At 42.9% G+C, this 12,205-nt stretch overlaps 1 protein-coding gene across 1 annotated transcript in view; it reads left to right on the top strand.

The window, feature by feature from the left end:
* ALDH1L2 (aldehyde dehydrogenase 1 family member L2) overlaps positions 1 to 8,685 on the top strand; it is a 67,934-nt gene extending 59,249 nt beyond the window's left edge. The window contains exons 20-23 of the mRNA XM_043562385.1: positions 1,218 to 1,383; positions 3,126 to 3,231; positions 5,904 to 6,103; positions 7,958 to 8,685. Coding sequence (XP_043418320.1) covers positions 1,218 to 1,383; positions 3,126 to 3,231; positions 5,904 to 6,103; positions 7,958 to 8,013 — 528 coding nt within the window. The 3' untranslated portion in view covers positions 8,014 to 8,685. The remainder of the gene's footprint in view (positions 1 to 1,217; positions 1,384 to 3,125; positions 3,232 to 5,903; positions 6,104 to 7,957) is intronic.
* Positions 8,686 to 12,205: the final 3,520 nt, after the last annotated feature.

Here is a 12,205-nt window from a genome sequence, read left to right as displayed (position 1 = left end):
AGAAATAGACATAAAAATAGTTAAAAAAAAAAAAAAAAGAAAAGAAAACAAGAAGACCTATGGAGGGCAGTGGCTACCCTCCTGAGCACCCCTGTAATTCAGTTTTGCGCCACGGTAAAATAAAAGTTACAGAACTTTTGCAATTAGTTGACATTTCAAATGCTGAGACCAGAAATGTCAAGAGTCTACCTTATCAGCCCATCAATAAACATGTTTTGTACACATGTAATCTGTATGCATTCACTCATTCAGCAACTATTTCTTGAGCACTTACTGAGAGATTCTTGCCAGGCCTAAATTCAAATTCAGGGCCCTATTGGGTCATGGTAACTCTCATTCTTTCTTCTTACTGGAAATGGACTTAACATTAGAAAATGCAGGGGCCCCCGGGTGGCTCAGTTGGTAAAGCATCTGACTTTGGCTCAGGTTATGATCTCACAGTTCATGAGTACGAGCCCCACATGGGGCTCTCTGCTGTCAGCATGGAGCCTGCTTTGTATCCTCTGCCCCCTTCTCTCTCTGCCCCTCCCCCACTCTCTCTCTCTCTCTCTTAAAAATAAATAAACATTAAAAATAAATAAATAAGAAAATGCAAAAGTAGGTTAAGGTAAGTGAGGTGCATGGGAAACGATTACAAAGACATGCCTCTGATGAACATTGCACAACAAAGATAGCTTTTTATCAGAACATTCTAGCAATTCCTCTGGCATGGCTATACCATGAAAATGTCTCAAGGGCAGTCTGCCACATTTGGTGGGGAGAAAAAAAGATAGCAACGTGGCCATTGCTATGGACAGAAATTCTTCTGTCCTGAAGAGTAAAAGTGTGCTGTGTTAACAAAAATTCCAGAACATCAGGTCTGCTATTCTAATGGATTAACACTCAGGATAATTTGAATATAACATACATACATAGCTTATAGTCTGTTAGAACTTAGTGGTTAACAGCTTGGGCTTTCAAGTCAGGAAAACTCTACTATGTTTAGTGGTTGTGTGTCTTAAATCACTTACCCTGTCTAAGCCTCAGTTTCTTCATCTGTAAGATGGAAATAATGAATACCCACCTCCATGCTTCCGTGGGTGCTTCTGTGAAGACTAAAAGACAACACATCTTTGGACAGCTTAGTACAACATCCACCACACAGTAGAAGCTGAGCTGAGGGTATCCATTATTATTATTAACAGTCAATTGTGTTTTGTGAACTGGGTGACAAACAGGTGGAAGAAATTAAAAAGATGAAAATTGGTGATCCACTTGACAGATCTACTGATCACGGGCCCCAAAATCATAAGGCCCATCTGGAAAAGCTTCTGCAATACTGTGAAGCTGGAGTGAAAGAGGGGGCCACCTTGGTGTACGGGGGAAGACAAGTTCAAAGGCCAGGTAAGACCACCTCCACAGGAGGCATACTGGGATTGTGCTCCAACACCTTACTCTGCAAATTGATCATTAGCAGGGGAAAAGGTAACATTTGTCTATGTTTCCGGTATGAACCAAAGGTCTTGGTACACTGAGTAGCTGATAAGGGAGACTTTTTTTTTTTTTTTTAACAGAAGAGTGCCTGCTAATTAACGTAGAAAAAAAAATGATAGAAAAATCACCACTTTGTACCCCTAATTGAGTGAAATGATTGATGAGGCAGTTATCATCAAGGGAGGCTAAAGTTGTCAGGAGAGAGGTTGATGGGGGGAGCTGAGTACATACAAGGTCTCAGTTTCTCACCCAGGATGGCTTGCCAGTCTCAAGGAGAAAAATACAATTTTATGATGGAGAGGTCAAGCTGTCACCAGCTGGGAGCCCCTGGTCATTCTTAGCAACAGTGAAAGCAGAACATCCAGGTCTGATGTGTCTCCTATGGGATACAACAGGTACCACACAGCATCACCTCTGCAGTGTTCTTGCCAAAAATGTTTAACCTGAATCTAATTGTGAATTTAGGTCAAACTTTCCATTTCCGAGAAATAAAGGGGATCGAGGAACAATTAATTGCTTTTAAATTTTTTTTTAGCATCTATTTATTTTTGAGAGACAGAGACGGAGCATGAGTAGGGGAGGGGCAGAGAGAGACACACAGAATCTGAAGCAGGCTCCAGGCTCTGAGCTGTCAGCACAGAGCCCAATGCAGGGCTCCAACCTACACACCATGAGATCATGACCCGAGCCCAAGTCGGCCACTTAACTGACTGAGCCACCCAAGCGCCTGGATCAAGGAACAAATTAAATATCATCCCAAGGAAACAAAGGCAAATCTAAATGCAACATATCCTGCAGAACAACTGACTCCATCTGTTTAACAAGTCAATGGCATGAAAAATAAGGGGTGAAAGGTTCTAGATGAAAGGACACTTAAGAGATCTAACAAGTGAATGCAATGTGTAGAACTTATTTGAAGCCTGAATCAAACAAATCAACTGTAAGAAAGATACTTTTGAGAAAAAACATTTGAAATAGAAACCATGAAGAAGGAATTAGCACTAATTTTGTTAGATGTGATAATGTATTGTGGGAAGTTAAAAAAAATACTTAATTTTTTCGGGGCGTCTGGGTGGCTCAGTTGGTTAAGCATTGACTTTGGATCAGGTCATGATCTCACGGTTTGTGAGTTCAAGCCCCGCGTTGGGCTCTGTGCTGTCAGCTTGGAGCCTGGAGCCTGCTTCAGATTCTATGTCTCTCTCTCTGCCCTTCCCCTGCTCGCACTCTCTCTCTCTCTCCCTCTCTCTCTCTCAAAAATAAATAAAACGTTAAAAAAATTTTTTTTTAATCCTTATTTTTTTACAGATTTGTACTGAAATTCTTGGAGGTGAAAGTTGTGATCTCTGGAATTTGCTTTCAATTATTCCAGCAAGGAAATAAAAAATGAATCAAAGATAGTAAAATAGGAGAAAATATTTATTTTACAATTCACTATACTACTTTCTCTACTTTGACATATGTTTGAAATTTTTGATAAGAAACAGATTAAAAAATAAGAATCTAGGAATGCTAATGCCAAGTAGGAAAATGAAAGTTGTCTTGGTTTTATTGACCCCGAAGGGAAGCAAAAATTATAATGTAATTAAATGGGCAAACTGTTAATTAAAAATTAATTACCGTATAATTGATGATCTTTTCTGTTTTTCAAATAGGCTTTTTTATGGAACCAACTGTGTTCACAGATGTGGAAGACCACATGTATCTTGCCAAAGAGGAATCATTTGGGCCCATAATGGTCATTTCTAAGTTCCAAAATGGGTATGTTTTTCAGGCACGATCTAACAGGTTTTGAGTAGATAAGTGTTTTTTAATCCGCCATTGTGCCGTATACAGGCCATAAAATCAGTGAACACGTAATTCTCAATTATATGACAGTAACTGACTTAACTAACTAGAAGAGAAGGGTAACCGATGTAGGTCGTTATATATTTTTGCTTCCTAGCTTAAATTAATGGCTGACGGTATGGAACTTTAGCTGACTAAATTTTAGTTTGTGTACAACCAATACTCACAACGTCTCTGGAACAAGATGAGAATAACAAAACTAGTTTTCACATTCACATTCCTGGGGAAGGCAGCCTGTGATTTTCCCAAGGAAAGAGCGCTGCCTTCATAGGGGTGATGCACCTGAAAGCAGACGCTCAACTTTTTATAACGATGTCCACAATCCCCATGTAATCAACTATAAATGATATACTGGTTTGTTACAGTACAGGAAGCTTTCCAAAGTGTTTAGCATATCAAAGAGGGTCATATGGTAACTGAGCGCATACAAGAATATTTAATACAGTAGGTTCTCATGGTATGCTGTGCAAAATTCTTCAGAATTCTGGCTTGAATTTTCCTTCAACCAATGAGAAAGTAGGGGAAAAAAACCCAGAACACCAAGTTCAAAGGACTCCTTGCTCTTTTATTTATTTTATTCGTTATTATTATTATTAGAGAGAGCGATCGGGGGAGGGGCAGAGAGAGGAGGAAAGAGAGAGAATCTTAAGCAGGCTCTTCACTCAGGGCAGAGCCCGATTGAAGGGCTCAGCCCCACCACCCTGAGATCATGACCTGAGCCAAAATCAAGAGCCAGGCTCTTAACTGAGGGAGCCACCCAGCCGCCGCTCTTGATCTTCGATAGACATATTGTAAGACATATTTGGGGACGCTAAGCTATAGTGAGCAACCTTTTGACACAGGGAGCCAAGAATGCCCTATTAACCTTATTTTCCTCATAAGTTCCTCCCATAGGATAGTCTTTGTGTTAAACATGCAGATTTTAGAAGCCAGATTTGCAGGATATAAACCGGATAGGTCACAGTTCCTTGAGATGCTTACCAGCTGATGAGGGAGACAGACAAAGACGTGGGCAATCAACCACAGAGGGCCAAAGGCAGCCACAGTGGGTGGAGTCTGCAGCCTGCCTCTGCACCTGACCTCGTCTATGGGCTTGGGCCAGTTACTTACTCACTCTGAGCCTTGGTTTCTTCGTGATGTTATTAATAGCATCTATCCTTTTGTGTCATTCTAAAAATTAAATAAGATATGTTTGCTATTGTGCTGTTGCCACTGGTATGCTTGTTATTATCCTAGAAATAGGCCAAGGTGTCTTATGAAGCCGTGTCATCTCGATAGTCCTCAACAAATAATGGCATAAAGCCATCTTTCTGCCTTAGGCTGGTCAATAAATATTTGGGTCCCTACCACGTGCAATGCATCAAGAAGTCTGAGAGTTTTAGCAGAGCCTCAGTTCACTCTAAGTTCAGCTCCAAATTTCTTGTGCGAGTTTAAAATTGTATGTAGCCGAGGTTACCTTTGAAAATCTCTTCAGAAGCCACCACACTGAAGCACGTGCTGTCTCTTAATCTTGAGCACGATTAATTTTTCCTCCAGTCTAGGGACAGATCCTCTTTCTTTGCCAGAGCGCCAGATGAAATCCTTGGGTTGCACTTACTGGCCATGTTGTAGAAAATCATGCAGTTTTAAACATTAGGATGGGACACTCATACTGTGACAGACACGTTGGAACTGGACCCAACTGAGAGATGAGCAGGGTCAGGCTCCACTCTCTTGGGAGTGCACACGCACTGAGTCCAAAGGCAGGGGAATCATGATTTAAGGAGTAATTTTCCTCTCCTTTAATGGAATTTTATTAATTGAATTCACTCTCATTTGATGATCTAACACCATGGTATAAAGAAGAATAAAATGTCGTTCCTGCCCTCAGGGAGCCGCCAAGTGTAGCCGGGAGGTGAACCAGAGATACAGAAAGAGTTAAATCAAAATATTGAGTTTGGAGGAATACATGTTCCCTGATTATGGCTGGCTTTTATTGAGCATGTACTGTGTTCCAGGCACTATTAGCTCATTTAATCCTTGAGACAACAAGAAATGCCCTTTTATTATTCTTGCAGTATTTTGCAATTAACAAAGGCATGCAGAGATGAAGTCATTTGCCCAAGGTCAAGAGGCCACTCGCTGAGCCACTACACCCTACTGCCTCCACAGTGGCACTGGTGGGAGCTGGGAAGGCTTCAGGGCGAGGCACAGAATGAGCCTTGAGCTGTATGCAAAATCTGGAGAGATGGAGGGAAACATCGGGGGTGCTCTGAGAATATATCCAGAAGTAGGACTCCAGGGACAGGGGAGGAAGTGAGAGGTCGTGAAGGAGAACCAAGAAGAAAATGGAAAAGATGACTTCAGATTAGATTTTAAAAGGTGTTGCATGATATATACATGAAATATATAATGCTAGAGTTCTGATATCGTGTTGGGAGTTTCTTTTGGTGTAAGCCTGAACTATTTCATTTCTAAAAATTCAAGCAAGTTGGCAGTAACGTTTTTCCATTTCTAGCATGGCGGGGGGGGAGGAATAGAACATGACATGAGAGTGTTTTGCTTTGCATTCAGTGATATGTTGTCTTCCTGAAAACATCTTGCAGGGACATCGATGGAGTGTTGCAGCGAGCAAATAACACAGAGTACGGTTTGGCCTCAGGGGTTTTTACAAGAGACATAAATAAAGCCATGTACGTGAGCGAGAAACTAGAAGCGGGAACTGTTTTTGTTAACACCTACAACAAGACGGACGTGGCCGCCCCTTTCGGTGGGGTTAAACAATCTGGCTTTGGGAAAGACTTAGGTATGCTCCGCTTTTCTACTGCATGTTCTACTGTCACAGAGAAGTCTGCTTTATGTTTCGTGCAACCCTTGTGTATTGCTTTGAAGGACATTTCCTATATGGCAGCTGTCCCTGGGTTTTTATGGGCACTATTTGTTTTTTAATGCGAAACGTTTTTATTTAACATACCTACACAAAAGCACGCAAACCGCATGTGTGGAAAGGTGTTTTTAAAAGAAGATTAATGTTGAAAAGAAACTATCTTTCAGCTAAAATATGTTTGGCTTTTGACCTGACATTCATCATGAACTTGGTTTAGCTTGTGGGACGAAGTGGAATCAAGACAGAGAAATGAGTGGAGGGCAGTAATCAGCTAGCTCCAAGAATAAATCTTGTCTGTAAGCTGCTTGGCGGCCTTTCAGAATCAATACTGCAATTGGCAGGGTTTTCTGGGAGTCTGGGAACTTATGTTTAGAGTTGCAAAAAGTCCGAAAGATCATTTTTTGTGGGCAATGACACTATCACATTTCAAGTAATAGCTTCCTTTGAACACTACCTACGTATGGACCAGATCTCGTGCTAACTACTTTGCCTGTAGTAGCACAAGCGAGCCTCACAATAGCCCTGGGAGGTAAGTGCTATTATTATCTTTATTCTATAAATGGAGAAACTGGGGCTCAGAGAGGTTGGGGAACTTGCCCAGAGTTATGTAGCCAGCCACTGCTGGAAAGAGAATTCCAAGCCAGGCAGTCTGGCTGCGGAGCCCATGTTCTTACTCCCCGCAGCCAGTCTGGCATGTTGTTTCAAAAGCTGAAATGTTCATGGCTTACTGAAATAATAGTCCCCTAACATAAATTTGGTTAGTTTGGGGGGTATTTTTACATCTTCTCTTTCCTGGAGACTTTTGATAATGTATTTGCAGCAGAAAAGGGGTCTCTCCTAAATCCCATTGAATTGAAGATAAAGAGTGTTTATTACAAAAAAATAGAATTTGCCTAAATAGTTTCTTTCTCTCCCAGTTTTAAACTCCCTAAGCCCAGGGGTTCCCAGCCCTAGCTGTACATTGGATTAGAGTCACCTGGGAGCTTTAAAAAATACAAAGATGCTGATTTAATTGGTCTGGGATGGGACCTGTGATCAGGAGTTTTAAAACCTCGCCAAGGTAATTCTACAGTAAGGTTAAGAAGCCTTGTTTTAGCTCAACTTCCAGGATCCTATACTCATTAGTTGCACTGCGGTATTCATGCCCTTTCACTGCCGTAGAAATCGACAACTGTACTAGCTCAAAACGGGATAGAAACAGAAAGCAAACCTATTTGTTTGTTTGTTTGCCTGGATATGCTCTTCTCTGTACAATGTAAACCAGGAAAACTGCATCATCCTTATCTTTAAAATAAGATTACACCAAAGGGTCTCAAACTTCCTTTCTTCCGCTCAGTTGTGCTTCGTTTAATATAATCCGAAGGACGTATGTTGGCCGCTTCTGCTCAGCCTAAATGGGCAAAGGATGGAGATGAAGAGTTTGTCATCAGGCAGGGAAATAAGGGAGAAAGGTCTGTGGTGGAGACCGACCAAGCCAACACTGTTCCTCAGTAGACCTGATAGGTGGGCTAAGCCCCTACTCCTCAAGGTGTGGTCCGTGGACACGAGCATCTGCACCATCAGGTGATGGTTAGGAATGCATAATCTCAGGGCTTGCACTGCCGTTTCACAAGGTCTCCAGGTGACTCACATGCACTTTACAGTTTGATAAGACCTGGCTTCGGCCACATTCTAGCTGCTCGGTGATCGATACACCTACACCTGTGTCCAAAATTCTGGTGACATCACATCCACTTACGAACAATGCTCAGGAACTGCTTGTCTCTTCCCTAGGTGAGGAAGCTCTAAACGAATACCTCAAAACCAAGACTGTGACGCTGGAATACTAGAGAGAGCTGTCGTCGGGACCCCCCTGCAGACAGCCTCACTCCTCAACTCTCTCGACACACTTGAGGAGCCTGTGTGTGCTGAAGGAGGAGCCTCGAGTTGAAAAATCCACACGTGGACCGCCAAGGGGGTCAGACCACACGTCTAAGCATTTACACCGTGCCTGAGTGTTTTCTACTGCACCTTTTATACTTCCAAATGATTTGCAGTTGTTGGGTTTTGACTATGTTGTATCTCACATGTATTATAGACCGCCAAGCTGCTTTTTCTCCCCAACTAATCTAGCCGTTGTTCATCTTGAAAAATGCCAGTATCAGCCGGTTGTACTACACGAGGTGCATTTGGGGGGAAACTTTGCATAATAATGTGCAGATTTTAACCTCCAAACTATACCTATGGGGCTGTTAAAAGGGTTTTCTATAATTTTGCTCTCATGGAACAGTATATCCTATAAGGAATGTGAAATGAATTTTTTTTTCATATTTGGAAATAAGATACATCTTTGTGCCTTTTGATGTTCTAATTTTCAACCCACTGTGATGGGTAACGAACCCACAAACAGTTCTTCTCGGAATGGGGTACTATGTAATGTTCTGAGCAGTAGACAGAATTTAATGACATTATCTCTGGCTCCAAATAGCTTAAATTCTAATAAATAGCTTTTAAAAAGTGAATTTTGCAGCATGACATAGACTATAGTAGCCTTTGGAGGCTGATCTTGGTCCATATAATACCATCCTGCCATGTGACTTGAGGAAACCTACACAACTTCTCTGAGCCTCAGTTTCCTTATCTGTCAAACGGGGATAGATAGTAATGCTAGTAATGCCTTCCTCAGGAGCCTTATTTTGAAGAGTCAACGCAATAATATAAGTACCTTGCACTGTGCTTTGTTCATGGTTCTCAAGAGAAGTTAACTTTGTCCCCCCATCACTATTTTAAAAATATATTGAGATAAACTAACCAGATGAATTAATTTTCCTACCACCCCTTTCAGGAGTCACCGATTCCTGTACGCCACTGTTCTGACCCAGTGCTTGATGTAGCAGCACCGGAAAAACGCCCTGTAATGAAAACCGGCAATGGTCCGAGGAAAAGGACTTTCTTTCTGCAGCTCATTCGTTCTTCCTAGGCCATCTCGTTTTCCGTTTCTCTACCTACCGGATCTTCTGTGTGATCGCTGACTGTGTGATCTCGGGCAAGTTCGTAACCTAATATCTCAGAGCCTTGGTGTCTATAAAATGGGGATAAGGTCTCTATCTCATTAGGTGCTGGAAGGAGCCAATAGAATGATATGATGCAGAACGCACCCGACAAGGTGTTTGGACCATAGTCCGTGCCTGAGAAATGGGAATTATTCTAATCCATGCAGGACTCACTAGATTGACCGTTGTCAGACAAAAATATTCGGTGAGCAAATTATCACCATCCACATGTGACTGGAAGGTGAGTTCCTGAATCACAGTGTCGCTGGAAGATGGTTGGAGAAATTAACTTCTATTACTCCTCCTTTTATAAAATTTCAGTGAACATTCCTGTCTCTGGATTCGAAGGAGCCCTTAGTTAATCCTTGGTACTTTGGAGAGTCAGCAGCTTAACATAAAGGGAATGTAGGGAACCAATCAACAAACCAAATCCGAGACAGAAAACATCCAAAGGGAAGAATACCAGGAGTGATCCTGCCATGGTCAATAGAGCATATTTTGCCTATAAGCGTGTTTTATTATACAATAGCTCATTTACCATCAGAGCTTGACACAGGTGAAACTCTAAATCGGTAGGAATATTCTGAGTCTAAACTGACAGTTCATATTTGAGTAAAATGACAAAAGCCTTATTAGAAAGGAACCACTTTTTAAAAAAGTATTATTTAAATTCAAGTTAGTTAACATACAGTGTAGTCTTGGTTTCAGGAGTAGAACCCGGTGATTCATCTCTTACATATGACACCCAGTGCTCATCCCAAAAGTGCCCTCCTTAATGCCCATCACCCATTTAGCACCCCCCACCCACGTCCCCTCCAGGAGCCCTCAGATTCTTCTCTGTATTTAAGAGTCTCTCATGGTTTGCCTCCCTCTCTGTTTTTATCTTATTTTTCCTTCCCTTATGTTCATCTGTTGCGTTTTTTAAATTCCACATATGAGTGAAATCATATGATATTTGTCTTTCTCTGACTGACTTATTTCACTTAACATAATACCCTATTAGAAAGGAACCACTTAAAAAAATGTTTTAAGGTTTATTTTTAAGAGAGAGAGAGAGTGTGTGAGTCGGGGAGGGGCAGAAAGAGACAGGGAGATATAGATACAGAATCTGAAGCAGGCTCCAGGCTCTGAGCTGTCAGCCCAGAGCCCACTGTGGGACTCAAACCCACAAACTGTGAGATCATGACCTGAGCCGAAGTCAGACACTTAACCGGCTGAGCCACGCAGGTGCCCACAGAGGAACTACCTTTAAATGCAGTGTTTTAACTGACTTCACGTGAACTAAAATATCACTTTATCAAATATTTTAATAACAGAAAAAATGGCAAACAAAATCCTGGACTTTTGGACTGTTTCTTCTGGACTGACGTTTCTCCCTATTAATCTCAGTAGCAGTGTTTGTAATCTTCTTTGGGCCACACACCTCTTTGAGAATCTGATAAAAGCTGTGGAGCCCCTCTGTCCTACTTCTTCCGCCCAAATTCCCACGCACACCCCTGCAAATATCTTCAAGGGATGCGCAGATCTCCTCCAGCCCCTGCTTGGAGAGATGCGCAAAGCCTTCTGCCACAGCGAGTGCTAAAGTTCCTACCGGCTTGTTTTGATATCTGGCTGCTGATCAGAATCGAAGCCTGCATGGAATTCCAGTGAATTTGAACTGGAACAGAATGACCCACAGCCTACCAGGCGATTTCATTAACACAGGGAATAGATTATCACTCTTCTGGACCCCTGGCTGGCTCTGTAGGTAGAGGGTGTGGCTCTTGATCTCAGGGTCTTGTGAGTTCGAGCCCTATGTTGGGCATAGAGATTACTTAAAAAAAAACTTAAAAAATTTTTTTAACGTTGATTTATTTTTGACAGAGAGAGAGAGAGAGAGAGACAGAGAGAGAGAGACAGAGCATGAGCGGGGGAGGGGCAGAGAGGGAGACACAGAATCCAAAGCAGGCTCCAGGCTCCGAGCTGTCAGCACAGAGCCTGACGCAGGACTCAAAGTCACAGACCGCGAGATCATGACCTGAGCCGAAGTCGGGCGCTCAACCGACTGAGCCACCCAGGCGCCCCCCAAAAAACCTTTTTAAGAAGATTATCACTATTCTTTCAGATCATGATTTGGCTAAACTGAAGGATAAAGCTGTGATCTGTCACCTGCGTGGGGAGGTGTGGACACTCTAGGCCCTTCTAATCCTCTTCCACATGCCTTTGCTAAAGCAGTCCCCTTTGCTCACGCACCCTCTGCGCCTTCCTACCCCCAGCTCGGTTTAAGGGTCTCTCCGCTGTGCTCTCCCTTGTGAGGAACACAGTGCTTACCCTTGGTGCTGAAACCATCTGCCACCCTAGCTAGGTATGAGCACCCCTTCCCCACCCTCAGGATTGGCTTTTACTTTCGGCCACGGAAACTGCAGCTGTCATTTATGGAGGGCCTCCTGTGGGCCACACGCGGCGCTAAGCACTTTGTAAATGCTATCTGATTTAATCTTCACGTCTGAGAAAAAGGAGTCCGTCGAGGTTCTCTTCTTACTGGCTCCACGGCTACCGAGCCGTCCTCTTCGCGGATGCTGGTGACTGCTCAGGTCCCGCAGCTGGTCTTCCTCATGCCTCCTTGTCTAAAGGAGCCTCCTCTGCTCAAGGTCTAAATCAGATGCTGTCACCCCTCTGCTTTGAGCCTCCTCTGCTCAAAGTCTAAATCAGATGCTGTCACTCCTCTGCCCAAACCTTGCGATTCGAATAGAATCAAGTCCAGTGTACTCACTGGGGCCTGCAAAGTCCTATCGATCTTGCTCCTTGCCACCTCTGGCTTCATCTCCTATGAATTTTCCTCCTGTTCTGTCACCCCAGCTGCCTTGACGTTTGTTCCTGAAGCGAATCAAGCTCTTGCCCCGGGGCCCTTGCACTTACCGTTCCTCTTCCCGGTGGTGTGCTGGCACATATTTACCCAATGGGCCTCCGGGGAAATTCTTGGAGCATTGGCGCATTGGCTAACTTCTGT

Source organism: Prionailurus bengalensis, chromosome B4 (assembly GCF_016509475.1).
Source record: "Prionailurus bengalensis isolate Pbe53 chromosome B4, Fcat_Pben_1.1_paternal_pri, whole genome shotgun sequence".
Lineage (NCBI taxonomy): Eukaryota > Metazoa > Chordata > Mammalia > Carnivora > Felidae > Prionailurus > Prionailurus bengalensis.
Note: the sequence above shows the minus strand (reverse complement) of the source record. Positions and strands in the feature narration are given on the sequence as shown.